Below are 26,159 nucleotides of genomic sequence, written 5' to 3'. Positions count from 1 at the left end.
GTAACATAGACATTTTCACAATATTTATTCTTCCAATCCAGGAGCATGGAACATTTTTCCATTTCTTTGTGTCTTCCTCAATTTCTTTCATGAGTACTTTATAGTTTTCTGAGTATAGATTCTGTGTCTCTTTGGTTAGGTTTATTCCTAGGTATCTTATGGTTTTGGGTGCAATTGTAAATGGGATTGACTCCTTAATTTCCCTTTCTTCTGTCTTGCTGTTGGTGTAGAGAAGTGCAACTGATTTCTGTGCATTGATTTTATATCCTGACACTTTACTGAATTCCTGTATAAGTTCTAGCAGTTTTGGAGTGGACTCTTTTGGGTTTTCCACATATAGTATCATATCATCTGCGAAGAGTGATAATTTGACTTCTTCTTTGCCAATTTGGATGCCTTTAATTTCCTTTTGTTGTCTGATTGCTGAGGCTAGGACCTCTAGTACTATGTTGAATAGCAGTGGTGATAATGGACATCCCTGCCGTGTTCCTGACCTTAGCGGAAAAGCTTTCAGTTTTTCTCCATTGAGAATGATATTTGCGGTGGGTTTTTCATAGATGGCTTTGATGATATTGAGGTATGTGCCCTCTATCCCTACACTTTGAAGAGTTTTGATCAGAAAGGGATGCTGTACTTTGTCAAATGCTTTTTCAGCATCTATTGAGAGTATCATATGGTTCTTGTTCTTACTTTTATTGATGTGTTGTATCACATTGACTGATTTGCGGATGTTGAACCAACCTTGCAGCCCTGGAATAAATCCCACTTGGTCGTGGTGAATAATCTTTTTAATGTACTGTTGAATCCTATTGGCTAGTATTTTGTTGAGTATTTTCACATCTGTGTTCATCAAGGATATTGGTCTATAGCTCTCTTTTTTGGTGGGATCCTTGTCTGGTTTTGGGATCAAGGTGATGCTGGCCTCATAAAATGAGTTTGGAAGTTTTCCTTCCATTTCTATTTTTTGGAATAGTTTCAGGAGAATAGGAATTAGTTCTTCTTTAAATGTTTGGTAGAATTCCCCCGGGAAGCCGTCTGGCCCTGGGCTTTTGTTTGTTTGGAGATTTTTAATGACTGTTTCAATCTCCTTACTGGTTATGGGTCTGTTCAGGCTTTCTATTTCTTCCTGGTTCAGTTGTGGTAGTTTATATGTTTCTAGGAATGCATCCATTTCTTCCAGATTGTCAAATTTATTGCCGTAGAGTTGCTCATAGTATGTTCTTATAATAGTTTGTATTTCTTTGGTGTTAGTTGTGATCTCTCCTCTTTCATTCATGATTTTATTTATTTGGGTCCTTTCTCTTTTCTTTTTGATAAGTCGGGCCAGGGGTTTATCAATTTTATTAATTCTTTCAAAGAACCAGCTCCTACTTTCGTTGATTTGTTCTATTGTTTTTTTGGTTTCTATTTCATTGATTTCTGCTCTTATCTTTATGATTTCTCTTCTCCTACTAGGCTTAGGGTTTCTTTCTTGTTCTTTTTCCAGCTCCTTTAGGCGTAGGGTTAGATTGTGTACCTGAGACCTTTCTTGTTTCTTGAGAAAGGCTTGTACCGCTATATATTTTCCTCTCAGGACTGCCTTTGTTGTGTCCCACAGATTTTGAACCGTTGTATTTTCATTATCATTTGTTTCCATGATTTTTTTTCAATTCTTCTTTAATTTCCCGGTTGACCCATTCATTCTTTAGAAGGATGCTGTTTAGTCTCCATGTATTTTGGTTCTTTTCAAACTTCCTTTTGTGGTTGAGTTCTAGCTTTAGAGCATTGTGGTCTGAAAATATGCAGGGAATGATCCCAATCTTTTGATACCAGTTGAGTCCTGATTTAGGACCGAGGATGTGATCTATTCTGGAGAATGTTCCATGTGCACTAGAGAAGAATGTGTATTCTGTTGCTTTGGGATGAAATGTTCTGAATATATCTGTGATGTCCATCTGGTCCAGTGTGTCGTTTAAGGCCTTTATTTCCTTGCTGATCTTTTGCTTGGATGATCTGTCCATTTCAGTGAGGGGAGTGTTAAAGTCCCCTACTATTATTGTATTATTGTTGATGTGTTTCTTTGATTTTGTTATTAATTGGTTTATATAGTTGGCTGCTCCCACGTTGGGGGCATAGATATTTAAAATTGTTAAATCTTCTTGTTGGACAGACCCTTTGAGTATGATATAGTGTCCTTCCTCATCTCTTATTATAGTTTTTGGCTTAAAATCTAATTGATCTGATATAAGGATTGCCACTCCTGCTTTCTTCTGATGTCCATTAGCATGGTAAATTCTTTTCCACCCCCTCACTTTAAATCTGGAGGTGTCTTCGGGCTTAAAATGTGTTTCTTGGAGGCAACATATAGATGGGTTTTGTTTTTTTATCCATTCTGATACCCTGTGTCTTTTGACAGGAGCATTTAGCCCATTAACATTCAGGGTAACTATTGAGAGATATGAATTTAGGGCCATTGTATTGCCTGTAAGGTGGCTGTTACTGTATATGGTCTCTGTTCCTTTCTGATCTACCACTTGTAGGATCTCTCTTTGTTTAGAGGACCCCTTTCAAGATTTCCTGTAGAGCTGGTTTGGTGTTTGCAAATTCTTTCAGTTGTTGTTTGTCCTGGAAGCTTTTAATCTCTCCTTCTATTTTCAATGATAGCCTAGCTGGATATAGTATTCTGGGCTGCATGTTTTTCTCATTTAGTGCTCTGAAAATATCATGCCAGCTCTTTCTGGCCTGCCAGGTCTCTGTGGATAAGTCAGCTGCCAATCTAATATTTTTACCATTGTATGTTACAGACTTCTTTTCCCGGGCTGCTTTCAGGATTTTCTCTTTGTCACTGAGACTTGTAAATTTTACTATTAGGTGACGGGGTGTGGGCCTATTCTTATTGATTTTGAGGGGCGTTCTCTGAACCTCCTGAATTTTGATGCTTGTTCCCTTTGCCATATTGGGGAAATTCTCCCCAATAATTCTCTCTAGTATACCTTCTGCTCCCCTCTCTCTTTCTTCTTCTTCTGGAATCCCAATTATTCTAATGTTGTTTCGTCTTATGGTGTCACTTATCTCTCGAATTCTCCCCTCGTGGTCCAGTAGCTGTTTGTCCCTCTTTTGCTCAGCTTCTTTATTCTCTGTCATTTGGTCTTCTATATCACTAATTCTTTCTTCTGCCTCATTTATCCTAGCAGTGAGAGCCTCCATTTTTGATTGCACCTCATTAATAGCTTTTTTGATTTCAACTTGGTTAGATTTTAGTTCTTTTATTTCTCCAGAAAGGGCTTTTATATCTCTCGAGAGGGTTTCTCTAATATCTTCCATGCCTTTTTCGAGCCCGGCTAGAACCTTGAGAATTGTCATTCTGAACTCTAGGTCTGACATATTACCAATGTCTGTATTGATTAGGTCCCTAGCCTTCGGTACTGCCTCTTGTTCTTTTTTTTGTGTTGAATTTTTCCGTCTTGTCATTTTGTCCAGATAAGAGTATATGAAGGGGCAAGTAAAATACTAAAAGGGTGGCAACAACCCCAGGAAAATATGCTTTAACCAAATTAGAAGAGATCCAAAATCGTGAGGGGGGAGAAAGGGGATAAAAAGTGGTTCAAAAAGGAAACAATAAAAAAAAAAGAAAAAAGAGAAAAAAAAAAAAAGAATTTTTTAAAAAAAGAAAACACCTAAGAAAAATATAAAAAAGAAAAAAAATATATGTATTAGATAAACTAGTAAAAAATCGTTAAAAAAGAAAAAGGTAACAGTTAAAAAAAAAAATTTTACCCGAAGGCAATAAAAAAAAAAAAAAAGAAAAAGAAAAAGAAAAAAATTAAATTAAATTAACCGCAAGACTAAAAAAAATCACAGGGAAAAAGCCATGAGTCCGTGCTTTGCTTTCTCCTCCTCTAGAATTCTGCTTCTCTCCTTGGTATTGAAACCGCACTCTTTGGTAGGTGAACTTGGTCTCGGCTGGATTTCTTGTTGATCTTCTGGGGGAGGGGCCTGTTGTAGTGATTCTCAAGTGTCTTTGCCCCAGGTGGAATTGCACCGCTTTTACCCGGGGCCGGGGTGAGTAATCAGCTTGGGTTTGCTTTCAGGAGCTTTTGTTCCCTGAGCGCTTTCCGTAGAGTTCCGGAGGATGGGAATACAAATGGCGGCCTCCTGGTCTCCGGCCCGGAGGAGCCGAGAGCCCAGGGCCGCACTCCTCAGTGCGCGCCCAGAGAACCGCGCTCAGTTACTCCCGTCTGCCTGACCTCCGGCCGCGCTCCGAGCTCACCGAGCCTGCGACCGGTTCAAGGTAACACCGAGCTGCGAGCTTACTGTCAGCTCTGTCTCTGTAGCCGGCTTTCCTGTTCCAATACCCGCAAGCTCTGCGACACTCAGACACCCCCGATCCTTCTGTGACCCTGTGGGACCTGAGGCCACACTGACCCCATGTGGGCTTTGCCCCGGGTAGCCTCTGGAGCGATGTCCCTCAGCGGAACAGACTTTTAAAATTCCTGATTTTGTGCGCGGTTGCTCCGCTGCTTGCCGGGAGCCGGCCCCTCCCCCCAGGGTCTATCTTCCCGTCGCTTTGGATTCACTTCTCCTCGGGTCCTACCTTTCAGAAAGTGGTTGTTTTTCTGTTTCCAGAATTGCTGTTCTTCTTCTCTTTGATCTGCTGATGGATTTGCAGGTGTTTGCTATCTTTAGATAAGCTATCTAGCTGATCTCCGGCTAGCTGAAGTAGTCTCGGCCTGCTACTTCTCCGCCATCTTGACTCCTCCCCCTACTTATTTTTTTTTTTGTGGAACCCCATGTGGGGCTTGAACTCATGACCGTGAAACCAGGACCTGAGCTGAGATCAAGAGTTGGACGCTTAACCAACTGAGTCACCCAGGTGTCCCTCTTCTTAATTTTAATTGAAGTTAAAATTATATATAACACAAAATTTACCACATGATCCATTCTTAACTATACAGTTTGGTAATGTTAAATATATTCACATAGCTGTGTAACCAGTCTCCAGAACTTTGCCATACCCATTCAAAATAGCTCTCCATTTCCCTTTCCCCACTGCCTCTGGCAGCCATAGTTCTATTTTTTTGTTACTATGAACGTGACTACATTAGGTTGCTCATATGGGTGGAATCCTACATGATTTGTCCTTTTGGAACTGCTTATTTTGCCTTGCATAATGGCACCTCAAGGTATGGAGCCCCTGGATGACTCAGTGGGTTAAGTGTCTCCCTTCAGCTTAGGCCATGATCCTGGGGTCTTGGGATCGAGTCCATTGGGTTCCCTGCTCAGTGGGGAGTTTACTTCTCCCTCTTCCTCTGCTGCTCCCCCTGCTTGTGCTTTCCCTCTCTCTGTCAAATAAATAAAATCTTTTTAAAAAATGGCCTCAGGGTATATCCATGTTGTATGGATATACAACATAATATTTCATTGAATGTATAGATCATGTTTTTCTTTTCCTTTTATCCACTGTTGCACATTTGAATTGCTTCCACTTTTTGGCTATTGCAAATAATACTTCTGTGAACATAGGTATGTAAATTTTTTTTTTTTGAGATTGTTCTCAGTTCTTTTTTTTATTTTTAAAGGTTTTGTTTATTTATTTAAAAGACAGAGAGAACAAGCAGGGGGAGGGATAGAGGGAGAAGCAGACTACCCGCTGAGCAGGGAGCCTGACAATGCTGGACTCCATCCCAGGACCCCAGGAACATGACACCAGCTGAAGGCAGATGTTTAACTGACTGGGCCAGCCAGGCGCCATACTTTCGGTTCTGTGAGATATGTTCCCAGAAGTAGAACTGCTGGGTCATGTGGTGTTTCTCTTTTAAGTTTTTTGAGGAGCTGCCATACTGTTTTCCATAGTGGCTGTACCATTTTATATTCCCTCCAACAGTGCACAAGGTTCTAATTTCTCTATATCTCCACCAGTATTTGTAATATCCTAGGGGTTTTTTGGTTATTGTGGTTCGTTTGTTTTTGTAGTAGCCATTCTGATGGATGTGAGATGATCTTTACTATTTTCAGTGTGAAGTTACTTCAAAAAGGAAAAAAGATTTCAGTTTTATTTGAGTGTAAAGTTGATATAAAGTTACATCATTTTGAAACTTAGATGAAATGAAACTCCACAGAAGTTTACTTTAAAAAATGAGATTTCACAAAAAGCACCTTTATAAAATTCATCTGGGCTTTTAAACAAATTTTAGTATTCATTTTTGTTCAACTACTTTGGCTACGTTTTATTAACTTGCTCATTTGAAAACTTGTAGATTTTCCGTACTAGAGATAGAATTATGATAGCTGAGAAAACGTTGTTCCTGCCAGTAGGAGAATTATCTATGATTAAAACCCACATATCCACAAACCAGATGGGAAAATGGATATGTTTTTTAATAAGTGGATAATAAAAACTGAGAGGTGAAGGAAAACCTCTTTTTATTAAATGAAAACATTGGTAGAGTACCCCCATCCCCCCGAAAAAACCTGGATCATCTTGTTCCTTGTGTTTTTCTACAACTCTAAGGGCTTTGGTTCAGTTGAATGAATTCTGACATTTGGATGTCTATCCTTTATAGTGTAGACTAATGTTTATCACCACCAGAGAGTGGGGCCTTTGTATATTAAGAAGTCCTGGGGGACCACTGGATTGTTCTCTATTTGAACAGGCTCTTCAGCCTTTACCTCGAAGTTTATTTTGTCCCATTATTGGTTGGGGGGAAAATGTAAAGTTGTAATATATGTATCAGACTATGGATATAGAGTGCAATAGAGGCTTAAAAAACAGACTGCTCTATCCAGTGGTCTGGAGACAGTATTCTTACTTCCTGAATTTTTAATGGATAGGAAGCCATCTGCTTCCTTCTTCTTTTATTGATCTATCGAGATGATCAGATTAGAGATATCTAAGGGGTGGGGGCAGGGAAAGCTCAGACAGACAGAAGCACTATACTTTATACAATTGTTTTTGTGTGTGTTTCCTCTGGGTTAAAAAAAATAATAATAAAAGTTTTCTGGGGCGCCTGGGTGGCTCAGTGGGTTAAAGCCTCTGCTTTCGGCTCAAGTCATGATCGCGGGGTCCTGGGATCGAGCCCCACATCAGGCTGTCTGCTCAGCAGGGAGCCTACTTCCTCCTCTCTTCTCCTGTCTGCCTCTCTGATGACTTATGATCTCTGTCTGTCAAATAAATAAATAAAATCTTTAAAAAAAAGTTTTCTGAAGATTTTGTACGCAGAATTTATGATAATCTCTACCAGGTCCATTGTTCTATGCAGAAAAATGACCAGATCCCCATCTCTGCTCGCTCCCGCCCCTTAGTAATGACCTTTTAGTAATTAAACTCTTATCTTTCAGAGCAATGGGGAAAAAATCCAAAACTGAAAAAATGAAATGAAGTTGTAACCCCGAGGTGGTTCCAGCCTCTACCCTCTTTCCCCTAGTATCGGGAATTGAATGTATTTTCCCTTCTTCTCCCCTTGGCAAGTGTCTCTAAAGTAAAAGAAGGTAGAAGATACAGTTGGTGTTCTACTCTGACAATGCGATTATGAAAGGGCCTTTAGGGATACAAAGGGAAGGATACAGTTTAATAAGAGAAGAACACTTGGTGTGATATGCCTGGAGTCAGTGTCTGTCACTAATTCCGTTAGTGTTTCATTTGAAATCTAACTAAACTCAACATGTAGTCAGAAGTTGGTACAATAGATCTTCTCTGACTCTTCATTGCAGTTAATTTGCTTTGTGAAATTCTATAGCAAATGCAATCAGAGTTACATAAAAGGGAAAATGCTACTTTATGGCTTTTCACTTTCTAAATCTGTTTTTTAATTTTTCCTTTGTTGCATTGCAGCTAGTTTCTAAGAAGTTCAATGTGGATATTTTTGTAGTTTGGGCTTCAAACTTTCTTTTTCCTCAGCCTACCCTCTGTTTTATTAAGTTAAGCAGCTCTTTTGTGATGAAAATGTGCTTTGGCAGCATTGTTGTATAATTTTCTTGGAATGTAAAATGGAAATTGTGTGTTGAAATGTTCATCTGTGAACTCACCCAGGAGGTTGAGAATCATGATAAAGAATTCAGATTTTAAGGGAAAATAATCATCTGACAGAGAATACTCTGTGGTCTGAGGAAATGATGATTTGGCTAAGGTTTGGAGGAAGGTGGTGTCTTCGGACCCATTTTCATATCCTTAACTCATGATCTAAATAAAAGCTAAATGCAGATTTACTGGTACTTTAATTTTCCATAGTTAATGTCTGTTCCTTAGCAAAACCATCATTCACTGAGCACCAGAAGTTTATGGTAAGACAAATTGTCATAAAATGCTGATATAGAAATCAATAGAATGCACAAAAATGTTACTAAAAACTAGCATCCAGTACGGACCCTAAGGGTTTGGTTCTATGCCTGGAAAGATTTTTCAGTGAACATCCATGATTAGAAACATAGATATATTTGGGGCAGGGGGCAACAGGGCTGAAAAATGGTAACGTGATGTTGATGTCCATGATTTTTCCAGGTGAATGAGCTATCGGAGCTTGGAAGTGAGAGGTGAATATCAGCTGTTTTTAGCCCCATAAGAGTAAAGTGATCCCCTTCTGTTGGTTAAGTGGCATCATTAACCTCCCATAAACAAGCAGTTTGTTAATGCAAACACCGGCATGTGTTAATAGTGATTTCTGAGGTTTTGTACTAAAAGCAGGGGAATCTGATGGAAAATGAGGACTCCCAGGCCTCAGTGGTCTGGTTTACTACCCACCCCCCCGCCACCCCAACACCTTGTATTGTCACAGCCTGAAATGTATGAATTGAATTATCCGTCTGTCTTGGGAATGACTTAGTTTCAGTCACTTGTGAAAGCACCTAGATTCAAAAGTGGTAGATGGGAAATGTCTACCTTTTTTAGGTTGATGTCACACAGGGTGTGGTTCCTTTTGCTTAAATAGTCTATAGCCTTGGGCTGTAGAAGGCAGTGTCATTTTTGAAAGGGAAAACGTGCTGAAAGAAAACCCTTTCCGTTAGCCTCAAGCACTTGCAGGTTTATGAGGATTTTAGGTACCTTGCATGTACTTGGGAAACCATTTTGTCTAATTTTATGACAGAATTTTTCCCCCCAAAAGAACAAAACCTGGGAGAATTGAAAAGTTGTAAAACAGAATGGTCTGGAGAGGGTATTCTTACTTCCTGAATTTTTAATGGGTAGGAAGCCATCTGCTTCTCCATATGGACGTGTTATCCTCTCCGGTGCGAAGCCAGCACAGTTAGACGCCAGAACCACAGGGGGAGGCTGCCTTCTTGCTCCTCACTGCTTTACCTCTTATAGAATTAATACAGCTCTTACTTTATTTAGAGTTCAGATTTCCTACTCTTACACCTAAGACCACCTAACTCGGAGACTGAGCCCTGAGCACCTGAAGAACGATTTGCAAGTGGATAGAGTGGCAGCCCTTAGTCAAATGGTGTATGGAGGTAGAAAGCCGCCTCTTCTTTTGATTTAAAATATTTTCATTGTGTTTTCTTAAGGGAAGCCTAACAAATGCTAGAAATATTTTCCTTATTTCTCAGCGATCTCTCCAAAACCTCATAGCTATTCTTTGTTCCTCTTCCTTGGGATGTTTTAAAGTGATTTTCCTTTTGTGTGTGCTTTCTGTTTGCCTGGCTTTAGACATGAGTGACTACTCTGTGGATGACGAGTGTCTGGTAAAGCTGCTGAAAGGGTGTTGCCTGAAGAACCTGCAGCGGCCCTTGCAAGCTGAGCTGTGCTTCAATCACGTCATCCAAAGGTAGAGACAAACAGGAGGCCGAGCTGAGCGCAAACTGTGGTTCCCAGGAAACTGCTGTGAGAAAGTGACGTGTTCTCTCCCGCAGCGAGTGTCCCAGGGTTACCAGGAAGAGAATCCGGTAGCTCTCTCATTGTCCTTTGAGAGCAGACTCAGAGCCCAAGTAGAAGACGGCTTTATGCATTTCTACATAGCGTTTAAGGGGAATGCTAAGTTCCACAAAACCTAGACACTAGCTTAGATGAGAATGTAGAGGACGGGTGAGGACTGGTGTTCTTATAAAGAGGAAAGGGACCATGTCTATTTCCCAAATAGGTAATCTACTGTTTTTAGTAAACATGTTAAAGAAGTAGCCATTGATTAAAAAAAAATGAAGTAGCCATTGAGTTTGGTTTTACTGGTGTTTCTGGTCATCAAAAGGATGACCCATTTGTGCTACGTGTTACATTTATTGAATCTACAGTGAATTGTTTGCTCATGTGTTTTGTGATTTTGGACCATGAGCTCCCCTTCCTTGGGGTCTTATCTTGAGACATCTGTGAGGTTAGGCTGGAAGAAGAGTCTCTAAAGTGATTTTGCTTTTATTTCTGCCAGGTTTGTGTTAATAGCATTGCTGAGAGGTCCTTGGATCTTTTGGGCCATGTAAATTTGTAAATTTGAAATGCAAATTCATGTGAGGTCAGGTCTATTGGTTATTAATTTCCCAAAGAATGTGTTTTTTTCCTTCCAACCTGGACCCAGATTGAGGAGCCAACTGCCCTTGTCTTCCTCCTATGCCAGGGAGTGGGTTTTTCCAATCCACCCTCCCCCTGATGGAGAATGGCCCCAGGTTTATATGGAGGTCTCAGGCTCTGCTCTTCTGTGGACTCAAGGCCTCCGCTGCATGGACACTGAGATAGAAAGCCCTGGTTGACTCAGGTCGAAGCAGATCCCAGGGCTGCTTTCACGTCATCCACACCCTTAGAGTTCTGCTTTTGTTTTCAGTTTGCGAGTTTTTCCTACATTCTTGTGAGCTGAATTATGCATTTGGAAGTGCATTACTTATATATATATTTTTATTGCTTCTTGATATTTTATGGTCAGATTTCATATTATTGCTGAAAACAGAAGTGTCCACTTATTTATGGACTTTTTTTTAGCCTTATAAGACTTAACAGTATAAAGAAATACAGTGTTCTAATTTCTAAATGGAGTCATTTTCTGAACATACTCATTTTTTTTAGGAGGATGACCTTGTCCTTTCCAGGGTTAATCTTTGAAGATCTTGCATGCATTCATCTTCCTAAGGGGTGTAAATAATGCTTAGGACTGGATTTAGATTAAAGAATAAAACAAAAGAGGAATATATTCAAAACAAACTATTTATTGCCATCATTTATTAGATCCCTTGGCTCTATAATGACAGTTCTCTCTGGTGATAGGCTTAGTGGTGCACCTGTTTTCTGCAGAATGGAAAAAGTACATACTTTGAAAAAGAATCATTTGTTTCTTGTTATGTTAAGACTTAATTGTTTTCCTTTCACTCTTTTAGTGAAAAGCTACTGAAGTATGACCACTATCTAGTGCCATTTACTCTGTTTGAGTTGGCCTTTTTGTACAAAAGCCAAGGGGAAATTGACAAGGCCATAAAGACCCTAGAAACTGCAAGGTAAGTGATAATGGCAGCTTTTCCTGCTTGCTCTGAAGTCAGGAACATCGACACTGGTATAACCACAGCAGTAATTGTATATACTTAGAAGTTAAAACATGAATGAAAAATGAATAATAATGTTATGCTCCTAACTTTTGCTCTAGTTGTGCTATTTCCAACCTTTTCAATGGCTGACACCCTGTGCCTGTTTATAAGTATTGTGATTGCTGGCATCGCTAGCCAGATTTATAACCTGTTCTTTTCTGCATTGGGGTTGGCAGATGTTTTCTATAAAGGGCCAGATAGTAAGTATTTCTAGTTTTATAAGAATAAGGTCTCATTGCAACTTCTGATTGTACTGAAAGCAGCCACAGAAGACAATATGTAAATAAATGGTTGTCTCTGGACTTGGCCATTATTTGGGTCATAATTTGCTGACCCTTAGTGTCTTTAACCACATCTCTCATTTCCTTCAAGAGCCACTGATTGGAAGAAGCCCTCTGTGTATTTCTCTAGCTCTCTTTTCTTTCTGTCTAGTGTAGTAATTCTGAAGCATTTTTATTTTCTGCTAGACAATGGCTCTCTGACTGGTGATCATGGCTCACTGTGGTCTGTTTGCACTGAATACTTGTTACAGTAGAGAAAGAATGAGATAATAGCTTTAAGCCATAAATAGCTTAGTGATTCATTGGTTTGTTCATTTACTCAAAATCAGCAAGTATTCACTGAGCACTTATTATGTGCCAGACACTAGTAAAGGCCTTAGACAGACATCTATACATAAACAGGCAGCGTTTCCTCTTGCTTAGTTAGGGAGAGGTGTTGAATAAGTTGACAAGTAGGAGAACCAGCAATGGTATATGCTTTGCTGAGATTTCTAATATGATACAGAGTCCTTGGGTATTACCTTAGGATTGGGTTGAGTCTGGACGGTTTCCATGAGGAGATGATATTGTAGTTGAGATTTGCATATTTAAAGCCAGTCTTGAGATGATCAGTCACCAAAAGCCTGAGTGGGGAGCATTCCTGGCTGAAGTCACAGCTAGGAAACCTCTAAACTGGGCAGTTGAGACACTAGATAGTCCCTGATGCTCTTCACTGAAATGGGTTTTACTTAGAAGAGCAGGTTCCAGGAAAGGAGAAAACATACTCTGTTTAGGACCATGGGATTTTGAGGTGCTTGTTGGGTGTCCATGTGGAGATGGGGACTTCTCAGTTAAATATACAAGTATGGGGTTCAGTGGGAACATCAAGGCTGAATGTAGAGATTTTGAAGTCACCTGCACAGAGACAGTGGTATTTAAAGTCATAATACTTGAAGTGATTCTGGGAAAATAATATAGCAATAGAAAGAGGTCCAGCCCAGAGCCTTGGGATATGCCATCCTTTTTTTTTTTTTTTTTTTTTTTTTTTTTTTTTTTTTAAGATTTTATTTATTTATTTGACAGAGAGAGATCACAAGTAGGCAGAGAGGCAGGCAGAGAGCGAGAGGGAAGCAGGCTCCCTGCTGAGTAGAGCGCCCAATGCGAGACTTGATCCCAGGACCCTGAGATCATGACCCGAGCCAAAGGCAGTGGCTTAACCCACTGAGCCACCCAGCCGCCCCGGGATATGCCATCCTTTTAGAATGAAACAATAATATTAAGAAGAAGTAGCCAGCGAGTTAGGAAGACATCCAGGAAAGCAAAGTGAACAAAGTTTCAAAGAGAAGAGAGTGATCATTTGTGAGGATAGCTACAGAGAGGTCAAGCAAGGTGTGTCCAGAGAAATGGCTGCTGAACTTGGCAGCGTGAAGATCCTCAGTGACTTTGACCCATGAGGGGGGAAAATGGAGTCAGCTACTTCATGCAACTTTTCAGGATGTTTTGCTGTGAATAAAGCCTAGTAATGGGAAAGAAACTTCAGGGTATCATGGAGTGGAGAGAGGCGGCTGCTGCTGATTTTTTTAAAGGGTGATATCACAGTGAGTCACTTTTAGAGCTAATTCTGTTCAGAGTGAGAATGACTCATATTTCAACTGACATGTATGTACCTTCAGATCTAGCTATTGGAAAATTAGGGGCTCTCATTACTGTTGTTTTCAGTATTCATTGTTTGGACCTACTTGATGTTATCTCAGCAATGTACAATAAAATGAGTTTATAATGATGAAAATAAAAGGCTGTAATTCACTACTAAAATGGAAGACCATCAGTGGTCAAAAGTCACCACTAACTCAAGCCAGTGCTAATGAAGCCACCATAAACAGACTTCCCATAATTTCAAGATGTTCAGTTGTCTGCCTTATGCAGTCGGGGCTTCGCAAAATCATGAAAATTAGTGGCCAGGCATTTAGGAAAATACTCAGTTACAACCTTTGGTAACCCATATTGTGTATAATAACCCTCGTCAATGTTACCAGTGAGTAGCTCTTAGACCTCTGTAAGATGAAGAGCTGTAGAAGGAAAGCATTGCCCTTGCAAAGAAAGGAGTTACAGTTCACCCAAGGGCCAAGGCAGCATGTGAACGCAGGAGCCCAAAGTCAAAGCCATTCCATTCTGCTGATTCTTAACAATTCTAGTAGACAGAAGTGAACATGGATGATCGAAGTAAAATTTTTAATCTGTGATATCTATGGCCCCTTCTGACATTGTCCCACAACTGTTGGCCAAACCATTGATATTTGCTTGTTAGAATCGGAGTAAGTAATTTTGGTGTCCCCACGTGATCCTACTTTCTTTGTTGCAGTTGTTTCATGAGGTTTCAGCATGATTTCTTTGTGTGGAAGGGGGCGGTGAGTGATCATGTTCATGTGAAGCTGCTTTAAAATTCCTGGTTTAGGAAAGGAAGTCAACTATTTAGGAAGAGTTTCCAAAATTTGTTGAAACCCTCTTCATAAGCTTGTGGCTGTGTTTGTGAATGGCTTGGTCATTAAATAGGAACTTGCTACTCAAAGTATGACTTTCAAATCCCTGCAAGGGAGCTTCTAGAAGTATAGAATATTGTCATCCTCCTTCACTCACAGGATCAGAATCTGGATTTTAACAAGATCTGCTGTTAGTGCATATTCACGTTTGGAAGCAAATAAGGAATGAAGATGAGAAGAAGGGGAGGTGGTGGTGTTGCCCTTGGATACAAAGAGACTTTTGACATTACCATTTCATTGTTATTTTCTTTAGAAACAACTACAAAGATTACTCCATGGAGTCCAGGCTACACTTCCGAATTCAGGCAGCGCTTCACCTCTGGAAAACAACTTCCTCTGATTGATCAGAACATGAAGGATGGAGTTTTCCCTCAATTAGCACCAACATTTGCTATAGATTAGACCTTGTATTAAAGTGGAAACTGGTCTTGTGAGTGAGAGACAAAAAACGAGTTTTACTGTCAATATTTTTTATCATCTACGTGGTTTATGGTTGGTCTGCGTAAATGTTTTTTTTTTCTCGTGAAACAATGTTCAATGTTCAGTACTATCTAGAAAATTCTTATATTTTGCCTCTCCAAAAAGAATTTCATATTAGATTTAAATTGGAGAGTGAAGAAGTCTTTTAAAGGACTCACAGGTACAACAAAGTCTGATTAGATTATTTATTTTTTTAATGTGGAAGTTAATGTTTAAGTAACAAATGGCTGATAAATTGAGCCACTTTTAGATTTGTTGGTTAGAGATATTTTGTTGTCTACTATTTAAATTTAAGAGAGGAAATAAAAATCACCTACATTCAAAATAGATTAACAATAAATAACTTGAAGTCTCCTGAGAGAGACAGGTAGTGGGTGTGAATAGGGACAGGATGATGTCCTTAACGGGTTGAAGAGGATCGTATCTAGAAAGACGGTGAAATGTTAGGTTTTGGGTTTTTTTTTTTAATTCCTCATGTAAGTTAAAGGTGGTGACATTTTTGAGCAACTCGACTTTTTTTTGAATGTACTGAAGTTTATTATAAAAACAAAACTCAAACTGTCTAAAGGGAAGAAAAAGTCCTATTTTAGAAATTATCTTCAACCTTAGCCATGAGAGTCTAAAATACCTACGTTGATTATTTTTTTTATAGAAAGCAAAATTCCTGCTGCTTTAAATATGTAAAATATCAGTAATTTTTATACTCGTGATGTTGGTGAGTAAGATCTAATTTTCTAATCTCTCTATCTAGCACTGTGATGGTTCCTTGTAGATATCTGGACCGTGCTTCGTCCTTTATCTGGGAAACCCAATCAGGGAAGAATGTGGAGAGAGCCTGGCTCTGCTACTTCATAGCAGTTACTGGGGTGACCTTTAGAGAGCCCCCTGCTCTTTGCAGCAGCATATTGTCCTCATCTGTGAAATGGAAAAAGAACAGATGACTTTTCAGGGTCTCTTTCAGTTTTGTAACTCTGAGTCTGTGTATTAGGCATTGTCAGCAAAAGTGTCAAACTGTTTAACCCAAACTGGTACCACAAAGTGCATGTCTTATTCTACAATCCTGTCTACTCCCAGTTCTCCCATGTGTTGGAGTTAATGACAGGATTGCATCCAGGGTGAGGAAAAATAATTCTTGGATCCATAAATCAGGGTGTGGTCCTATTTCATTCCATTTTGAAGAGTAACTTATCACGGAAACTTATGCAGTTTAACAGAACAGCCCCAGATTGGGAGTCTGGAGCCCACCTCTGCTAGTCAGTAGTTCCTTGATGTGGTGTAAGATCCTCCATTATTTCTGCAACTCCATTCCCCTCCCATCACCCCCCAGGGTGGGGGGCAGGGGAGGAGACAACACAACGCTTGGTGCTTATGACGGATCAGTTAGATAATCCCTGTGATAGCTTTTGGTAAACTGTCAAAGGCTATGTGAATATATGAGTGCTGTAATAATTATGGTTTTTATGTGCTGATTACAATACCAATACAAAAATACTGGCTGAGTTGTGGTCTCTGATGTAAAATGACGGAAGTGCACAAATTCCAACACTTCTAAACTTATTCTTGTGTTTGACACTAACAATAACCCAGATTATGAATTTACTCCTTACTCTTCATTCCCTGCTTTGCGAGTCTGTACCTGGCAGATATTTTGGTCTTGTTTTCTTTAAGGTACTAATTCTTGACCAATACTGAGGATATGTTTCCAGTGGGAGATGATTAATACAACCTAAGTCAGAGAACTAGCCCTTCAGACAGCATGGGGGAGCTCTTACTATATGCTAATCATATGAATTACATAGCTTTATTTTAGGTCCAGACAAGAGGAAATAAAATGAACCGTTATTAAATCACCAGTGGAAATATGTTTGATAATTATTTTGTATACAACTTGAAAAATAGTTTTAAAATGCCTTAGAAGAGCTTTGGTAGCATTACTTTTTCAAAATATAAAGACCCATGTTGTTTTTGTGAGAAGCTGCAGGTCAGAGCAAAAGTCAGTCAAAACTTCTCTTTCTGGTATAATTTGAAAACAATATGAGGTATAGTGATTATTTTTTTAAATTTTATTTTAACTCTGTGTTACTAAACAAATATAAAAGAAATTCCTATGTCTCATTAAACTTTTTCCTTTACTTTTTCTTATCTTGTTTTTCTTTTTATTTCCTATTCTTTGTATTTAAATTCAGTTAACCAACATAGAGAACATCATTAGTTTATATGTGGTTCAATAATTTATCAGTTGCATGTAACACCCACTGCCCATCACCCAGTTACCCCACCCCCTCATCCACCTCCCCTCCAGCAGCCATCAGTTTCTTTCCTGTAGTTAAGAATCTCTCATGGTTTGTCTCCGTCTCTCATTTCTTCCCAGTTTTCCCTCCCTTCCCCTTTGATCCTCTGTGCTGTTTCTTACCTTCCTCATGTGAGTGAAACCAGATGATAATCGTCTTTCTCTGATTGTCCTGTTCTCTTTGTAATTACCTGATAATATGGATAATCATCCATTGACTTTCAGTGTTTAATTGTTGTAAGATCATTAACACTACAAATATTTCTCTGTTTCCAGCCCTGTTCATGATACCCTGGTGGCACAAGTTTCATGTGGCATCATCTAATACTGCTTTTTTGGAGTTCCTTTGGATTCAGGGTGCTTTGTGAAGAATGAGTGCTGAAGTGACAATATTTTATCTAATGTTTTGAGGGGCATATGTGATGGGTTTGGGCTGCCAATGTGTCTGACAGTTTGTGCAATTTGTGTCATTTTTGGTAGAATTTTCTTTTCTTTCTTTCTTTCTTTCTTTTTTTTAAATAGAGAGCTGGGGTTCTGATTAGTGCTGTATAAATTTTAAGACTCAAGCAGAGGTTCTGCTTTGTAGGATCAGTGACAAAGAAGGCATGACTTCTGCTTGATAATTAATGGAAGGTTGACTACATCAACTCCTATATGGACATATATTTTAATGTTTCTGTGCTTCTCCTGGATACAAGAAGGTCTCAAGTCACATAGGAAAAAGAAGAGCACTGACTCTGTTTCCTCAACAAGTGGGTAGAAGCTATAGGGAGGTGAATTTCAAATTAGTGTCAAGGAAGATTTTTAATCATTGAAGCCGTCTAAGAGTATAGCTATCTCTTTGGCAAAGTAGGCAGGTTAGCAGAGCTATGGGACTGTCATTCCTACCTGGGCTGGGAACTTGTAGTTGAACTTTGAGGTCACTTTCTGAGTCTTTGATAAGGGCTTCAAATCAGTGGAATGTGTATAAAGGTTCACCCCTTTTGAAGACAAGTTGAGTGTTTCTTTTGAAGCTACTGTAAATGTAGTTACATTTTGATAGTTCCTAATAGTTCCTATGATCATTATGCTTCTATTTCTCATCCTTTCTTTATTTTACTTTTTTTTTTTTTTTAAGAGATCTTATTTATTTGACAGAGTGAGAGTGAGGGCACAATCTGGGCAACAGAGGGAGAGGGAGAAGCAGGCTTTCTGCTGAGAAGGGAGCCCGATGAGGGGCTCAATCCCAGGAACCTGGAATCATGACCTCAGCCAGAAGGCAGCATCTTTTTGTGTTTTTTTTTTTAAGATTTTATTTATTTATTTGACAGAGAGAGATCACAAGTAGGCAGAGAGGCAGGCAGAGAGAGAGGAGGAAGCAGGCTCCCTGCTGAGCAGAGAGCCCGATGTGGGACTCGATCCCAGGACCCTGAGATCATGACCCGAGCCAAAGGCAGCGGCTTAACCCACTGAGCCACCCAGGCGCCCCCAGAAGGGAGCATCTTAACACCCTGAGCCCCCCAGGTACCCCTCATCCTTCCTTTAAAGTGACTGAAAAGAATAATTGGAAAGGTCTTTGTGACTAACTGGAAAAAAATTTTGGAATTACTCTGATTAATTCATTGACTTTTCTTTTTACATATTTCTATTTTTCTCCTATTCTCTCCATCCTTATAAATCATAAATTCAAAAGCATTTAGTTAAAATGAGTTAATGAAGACACCAGTGATTGTTTAGATGCCCTAAGATTTTGTGATCCATAGGGCCTAGAAAGGGTCTTGCGAAATTATCTCCTCCCCGCTGCCCCCAACCTCTGGATGGTTTTGTTTCCCCTCAGTCCTGTTCTGCCTGGTGTGGTGACCACTGGCCACTTGGCACTAGCACTTGAAACATGGCTAGTGGCATGTGTTGGAATGATGCCGAGTGTGAGGGAGTGCTCTTTTATATGTGCTGCAGTTTTGTTCAAAGGAAAAAACCTCCCAAAAGCATGCTTCCTGGAGTTTGGGCTTTTACTTGATGTTGTTGTATATAGTTGTATTTTCACTTCTGGTTCAAATATGTGTCTGTGAGGTTTGCTTTTTCTGTTCAAGTGCCCATAAACTTTCATTTCTTCATTTTATTCTGCAGATGATCAAGGTCATCTTTGGTCTTTCTCCACTCTCCCAGAGCTCCTTAAATACTAGACTGAGACTTTATTTTTAACATTATTATTTTAATCTGATTTTACAAACGTTCCTTGCTTTTTCAGAAGCAGCAGCACAAACTACTAGAGTTGTAGAGTCACTCACCTTTGAGATGTTAGTAGGTTTTATGATTAAAATTATACGTATACACACACACACACACACACACACACACACACATATATATATATATATATATATATATTTTTTTTTTTTTTTTTTTAAAGTAGGCTCCACACCCAGCGTGAGGCCCAACTTGGGGTTTGAACTCGTGATCCTGAGATTAAGACCTGAGCTGAAATTAAGAGCCAGGTGCTTAACTGACGGAGCTACCCAGGCACCCCTAAAATAATATTTTCAAGGTTAACATTATTCTGAAGAATTTGGTGTGCAGTGTTTCAGCATTGACTCAGCTATGCCAATATGACTATTTAAGGAATATTAGGCACTAGTTACCCACTTATAATTTGGCAGATAGTTTATTTAAAGTTACATACTTTAAGCCTTTTGCTGCCCATTATTAATTTTTTTTAAAGACTTTATTTATTTATTTGACAGAGAGAGATGACAAGCAGGCAGAGAGGCAGGCACAGAGAGAGGAGGAAGCAGGATCCCTGCTGAGCAGAGAGCCCGATGCGGGGCTCGGTCCCAGGACCCTGAGATCATGACCTGAGCCGAAGGCAGCGGCTCAACCCACTGAGCCACCCAGGCGCCCCTATTATTAATATTTTTAATATGTATGATATACTTGAGTGATATGTATTCATGTAATTGACATATTTTTAATCTCCATAGACATGTCTATATCAGATAGGTAGGTAGATAGAAAATAACTTATAAATATGAAACAGACAGTGTTTTATCCTGTTCTTCCAGAAAGAGTGCTGTATTTTCTCCACATTGTCTCTGCTCCGGCAGACCAGTTATTTATATGTTTTTCTTTACGTTTTAAAGTGCTTGTTTGAAACCCTGTTCCCACTTGCCATTGTTGATAGCTTTGTCTTTTTTGTATCTGCTGTCATATTTAGTTATTTCAGATTGTTGAATTTATCATGAGAGTGAATACCTTCTCTGTTGAGCAGTTGTTCTCTGATTTTGATGGCATGGAAGTCCATTCCAATCTGTTTATGACTTGAAAACTGCAGAAAGAAATGACACAAGAACTAGTTAGTAGATTCAGAAGGCTGAGCAGGTTCTTGGCCTGACTTATCCCACAGGGCTGGGTAGATCTGGCTTTGGTGGAAGTCTAACCCCCATTCTGTCCAGTGTATAAATGTATCAGGCAGTAATACTGTAACCTGACCGTGCATGGAAAAATCCAAGCAGCCGCCTCACTGTATTTAATAAAGAATGCATACAGATGCCTATAGGTCAGCTGTTTAATAGGAAATCTCAAGGTTCTTTGAAGTATAATGCTAAGCTTTATAAAGTAAAACTTGTATGTTAATACACAATACACCTTGTATGTTAATCCAGTCAGTAGCTCTTAGAAACACACAGTTAAAGTGGTGAATGTCAGGGATGCTGGCATATCCCATTGGGAGCTTTGGTTTTATTGCTACTTAATATTTTCTAAGAAACTTGTTTTAATTATAGGTAGTCTGTTAGATACTATTTAGGAAAAAAGAAGTTGGTCTCAGTATAACCAAACTGATAGGCAGAGAAATTGGATACAATGAAATGTTTAAGAATATTGCTTATCATTTCAGTTTTAAAGGAATTCTGTTTTTTTGAAATGCTGGAAAGTCTTCTTCAATTTGAAGGGATGACACTCCCTGCTTGGGAAATCATACAGACATTTTAATTCCTTCTTGTCTTTATTGAAACCAAGTGTCCAGGTTAGTAAATGAGTTGAAACAATATTCATTTATTACTTGGCCTTTTATCTGAAATGATTTGATTCTTCATAGTAGACAGTTGCTTTCTGTACAGTGATTTGTTTTTTAAGAAAATACTTTACATGAAAAGAGAGATTATGGTAAATGTAAATCTTAGACTATTGATTTAATGGTTGAAGAAAACAGTACTGTTGGGTACTTTGATTTGGAAAAGAAGAACACATGTGTTCCACTGATATGTGCTGTCTAGAAAAATAACTTCATTCTGAACCAGTATGTCACATTCTCATGTTGTCTTAGGGGAAAACTTTATAAGTAGGTAGTTTATTATATATTCTTTTCTTCCCTTTGCTAACTGTTGACATCCAAACACCTGAATACCAGCTGAGGCATTTATATGCTAGTGTTTTTAGTATTTATTTGCAAATATTCATAGAACTCTTGAATTTTTGATGCAAGTTGCTAAATCAGATGTAAAGGTAAAATATATATTTAATAAGCGAGAAGTATTATTTTATTACTGAAATTTATTTCTAAAGCAAATTTATTTTGTAGGTATTTCACTTGGGAAATTTTTGCTTTGCCTTAAAACACAAACAAAGTAAACCTGTCTTGTGATCTGCTTGCCTAAACGTTCCTTGCCATGTAGGTGGATTTTGAAATTCTTCGAAAATGTGTATTTTTCACTTTCATTTGGATTAAACAAAAATAGAGGTCACAGACTTTGTAAATCAGTGCGTGGTTTCTTGTTGAATCATCAAAGCTACCTATATGTACTTTATAATTCAATGTTTCATTAGTAAAAAATTGCCAACATTTTCTCTCCCTCTTTCTCATCTCCTTACACTTGAACTTAGTTTCCTATCTTTCCCATTCCCAGTGGTCACAGTTTTACAGAGCAAGACATTTTTAGAAATTAAAGATGTGTGAGTTCTATGTAAGAAGAATGTGTTAGTAGCATCCATCTGCTGATCAAATAGGCATTGGATCTGCCACCAGAAAGTGAAATAGATTGTAGCTACAAAAGCATTTTATCAATATAAGTCGGGAAAAAAGACGAAAACTGTGAACTTCTGATATTTTTAATATAAAAACTGTGTTCCCAATGAGTATTTGCTCTCTGATTTTGTGTTAATGTTATCACCTATGATTTGTACGCTAATGCTGATACGACATCCACATTCTCAACATGAAGACAACAGTTCCTATAGCATATTTTTAACATTAAGACATTTTTGAAAACAGATGTCATCTTAGAAGTTGTATTTTTAAGTGCAAATAAATCATCCCAACTTGAAGTCAACATGCTTTCTTTTTCATTCTTCAGTATTACATAATACTCGGTGTTATTAGATGCATGTTTAAGTTTCCAGGTAGTCTCAGAATTTTATATTCTCACATTGCCATAACCTGTTTACCTACAATATGCAATTGAATTGTTAGATGTTACTGAAGTAAATTCCACTTGATGAAATTAGTCTTACTGTGGTTGGTCTACACCAACACAACATCTGTTTTGCCGGTCTTTAATTGTAGTGTGGTATACACTTAACTTTTTGTTTCTTGGTAAGATTTTTTTTTTTTTTTTTAAATAAAGCTTTACTTTTTTTTTTTAAGATTTTATTTATTTATCAGAGAGAGAGAGGGCGAGAGCAAGCACAGGCAGACAGAATGCAGACAGAATGGCAGGCAGAGGCAGAGGGAGAAGCAGGCTCCCTGCCGAGCAAGGAGCCCGATGCGGGACTCGATCCCAGGACGCTGGGATCATGACCTGAGCCAAAGGCAGCTGCTTAACCAACTGAGCCACCCAGGCGTCCCTTGGTAAGATTTTTTAAAACCTTTGCAGGTTTAAAAGATCTCTCTTTATGCCATGTTCTTGACTGAGCAGAAGGCACAAAGAGATAAATGGGATGGCCCAGTTTTCTTGAGGGAGGATTACCATCTCTTTCATCTTTTTATACGCTATTTCTTAGTTCAGAGGTTTAGATTAGGTGCTAATATGTCCAGTTTAAGGAAGACTCTTTAGCATTCAGTGTAATACAGTAGGAAAAGATTGGCCTCTGGGAATCAGGAAGACTGTATGTGAGCCTGGACTTGCTAGGTAGTGGCATGGGATCCTCTTCCCCAGCAACTTAACTCCTCTGAAATTTGCCTAACCCCTCTGTAGAATGGGGACAATTTCACTACCTCGTTCAGCTGCAGGGAGGATCAAATGAGGAGGATGTAAGCGCCACCAATGGGTAACAGTATAAATGCTTTCTTCTACTCCCTTAGATGAGTTAGGGTAAGCTAACATCTGTCATAAAGCAGGTATTCCTGCCAGTGGGTGACTTTTCATGTTGTGATTCAGCAACCCAAGTTCTTTGTCTTGTGGCTCTGGTGTCTTCAGTGCATGGGTTTTGAGGTCACTTAGCATCAAGCTGCCAGAGGCACAGAGGATTGTGTGAAGGAGATGGTGTGTATCATGTGTTCACATTCCATTGGCTAGAGCTCAGGCATCTCGCTTCACCTAATGATGAAGGAGGCAGAGAGATGGAGTCTGTGGGCTCAGGTGCCTCAATTCTTTACTCATTTTTAAATTTCATTGCCTCTTTATTTAGTGGTAAGAGTTCTTTATTTATCCTGGATGCTAGACCTTGTTTTGTTGGGCTTCACTTTATTGTACATCACAGATGTACAATAAAGATACTATGGTCTTTTTTTTTTTTTTTTTTTACTAATTGAAGGTTTGAGCAACACTGCATTGAATAAATCTATCGATGCCATTTTTCTGACACTATTTGCTCACTTTGTGTCTTTGTGTCACATTTTGGTGCCTCAGTATTTCAAACTTTTTCGTTCTTATTGTTTGTCATGGTGATCTATAATCAGTAATCTTTAATGTTACTATTGTAAATTTAGGGGTACCACAATCCCTCCCCCTAAGATAACAGACTTAATAAATGTTGCGTATACTCCAACTGCTCCACCTACCAGCCGCTCCCCATCTCTTTCCCTCTCCTCAGGCCTCCCTATTACCTGTTACACCATAATGTTGAAATGAGGCCAATTAATAACCTTACAAAGGCCTCTAAGTGTTCAGATAAAAGGGAGAGTCACACATCTCTTACTTGAAGTGAAAAGCTAGAAATGAGGGAGGCATGTTGAAAGCCGAGATAGGCTGGAAGCTAGGCCTCTTGTGCCAAACAGTTAGCCAAGTTGTGAAGGCAGAGGAGACGTTCTTGAAGGAAATTAAAAGTGCTTCTCCAGCAAAAACACAAATGACAAACTGAAACAGCCCTGCTGCTGAGATGGAGAAGGTTTTAGTGGTCTGGATTGAAGATCAAGCCAGCCTCAATGTTCCCTTCCACCAAAGCCTAATACAGAGCAAGGCCTTAACTCTCTTCAATTCTGTGAAGCTGAGAGAGGTTAGGGAGCTGCAGAAGGAAAGTTGGAAGCTGGCAGAGGCTGATTCATGAGGTCAAAGGAAAGAAGCTGTCTCCATGACAGAAAAGGAGGTTGAAAGAAGCTGTCTCCATGACAGAAAAATGCAAAACGAAGCAGCAAGTGCTGATGTAGAAACTGCCGCAAATTCTCCAGAGGGTCTGGCTAAGATCATTCATAAAGGTGGCTCCACTAAACCATAGATTTTCAGTGTAGACCAAACAGCCTTCTGTTGGAAGAAGATGCCATCTAAGATTTTCATAGCTGGCGAGGAGAAGTCAATGCCTGGCTTCAAAGTTTCAGAGGACAGACTGACTCTCTTATTGGGGCTAATGCAGCTGATGACTTTACATCGAAGTAGATGCTCGTTTACTATTCTGAAAACCCTAGGGCCCTTAAGAATTATGCTAAATCGACCGTGCCCGTGCTCTGTAAATGGAACAACAAAGTCTGGGTGGCAGCACATCTGTTCACAACATGCTTTACTGAATATTGTCAGCCTGCTGTTGAGACCTGCTGCTCAGGAAAAAAAGATTCCTTTCAAGATATTACTGCTTGTTAACAGTCTACCTGGTCACCCAAGAGCTCTGATGGAGAGGGACAATGAGTTCAATATTGTTTTCCTGTCTACTAATACAGCATCCTCTCTGTAGCCTATAGATGAAGGAATCGTTTTGACTTTCAAATCTTATATTTAAAACAGATATTTTGTAAAAAGGCTATAGGTGCCACAGACAGTGATTCTGCTGATGGATCTAGGAGAGTAAATTGAAAACTTAGGAAGGAGTCACCCTTCTAAATGCCATTAAGAGCATTCATAATTCATGGAAAGACATAAAAATATCAATGTGAACAAGAGTTTGGAAGAAGTGGATTCCAACTCTCATGGATGACTTTGAGGGGCCCATGATTTCAGAAAAGGAAGTTAACCACAGATATGGTAGAAATAACAAGGGGACTTGAATAATTAGAAATGGGGCCTGAAGATGTGATGGAATTGATGCAATTTCATGATAATTTTTTTTTAAAGAGAGAGAGATGGAGGAGTGCCTGGGTGGCTCAGTTGGATCCTGGGGTCCTAGGATCGAGCCCCAAGTCAGGTTCCCTGCTCAGCAAGGAGTCTGCTTCTCCCTCTCTCCCTCCCCTCATGTATGCACGTGCACATGCTTTCTCTTTCTCTTTCTCTCTCTCAAATAAAAAGAGAGAGATGGAGGGGGCAGTGAAGTGGCAGAGGGAAAGAGAGAATCTCAAGCAGGTTCTACACCCAGCAGATAAGCCTGACGCAGGTCTCCTCACCACCCCGAGATGAGGACCTGAGTTGCAATTAAGAGTCGGAGGCTTGGGACACCTGGGTGGCTCAATTGGTTAAGTTCCTGCCTTTGGTTCAGGTCATGATCCTAGGGTCCTGGGATCGAGTCCCATATTGGGCTCCTTGCTCAGCGGGGAGCCTGCTTCTCTCTCTGCCTCTGCCTGCCTCTCTGCCTGCTTGTGCTCTCTCTCTCTCTGATAAATAAATAAAATCTTTAAAAAAAAAAAAAAAAAGAGTTGGAGGCCTAACAAACAGCCATCCAGGCTCTCCCACTCCCCATGATAAAATTATAATGGTTGAGGATTTTTTCTTATGGAGGACCAAAGAAAGTGGTTCCTTAAGATGGAAACTACTCCTGGTGATGAGTCTGTGAAGATTGTTAAAA

At 39.4% G+C, this 26,159-nt stretch overlaps 1 protein-coding gene across 5 annotated transcripts in view; it reads left to right on the top strand.

Annotated features, from left to right (window-relative positions):
- TTC39B (tetratricopeptide repeat domain 39B) overlaps window positions 1–22,345 on the top strand; it is a 140,513-nt gene extending 118,168 nt beyond the window's left edge. For all 5 annotated transcript variants that reach the window (XM_082695034.1, XM_082695037.1, XM_082695035.1 and 2 more), the window contains 3 exons: window positions 9,623–9,740; window positions 11,269–11,385; window positions 14,526–22,345. In XM_082695034.1, coding sequence (XP_082551160.1) covers window positions 9,623–9,740; window positions 11,269–11,385; window positions 14,526–14,616 — 326 coding nt within the window. In that variant the 3' untranslated portion in view covers window positions 14,617–22,345. The remainder of the gene's footprint in view (window positions 1–9,622; window positions 9,741–11,268; window positions 11,386–14,525) is intronic.
- Window positions 22,346–26,159: the final 3,814 nt, after the last annotated feature.

This window comes from Mustela nivalis (assembly GCF_964662115.1).
Source record: "Mustela nivalis genome assembly, chromosome: 13".
NCBI classification, from domain to species: domain Eukaryota; kingdom Metazoa; phylum Chordata; class Mammalia; order Carnivora; family Mustelidae; genus Mustela; species Mustela nivalis.
The sequence above is the reverse complement of the archived record's forward strand: the minus strand, read 5'-3'. Positions and strand labels throughout refer to the sequence as shown.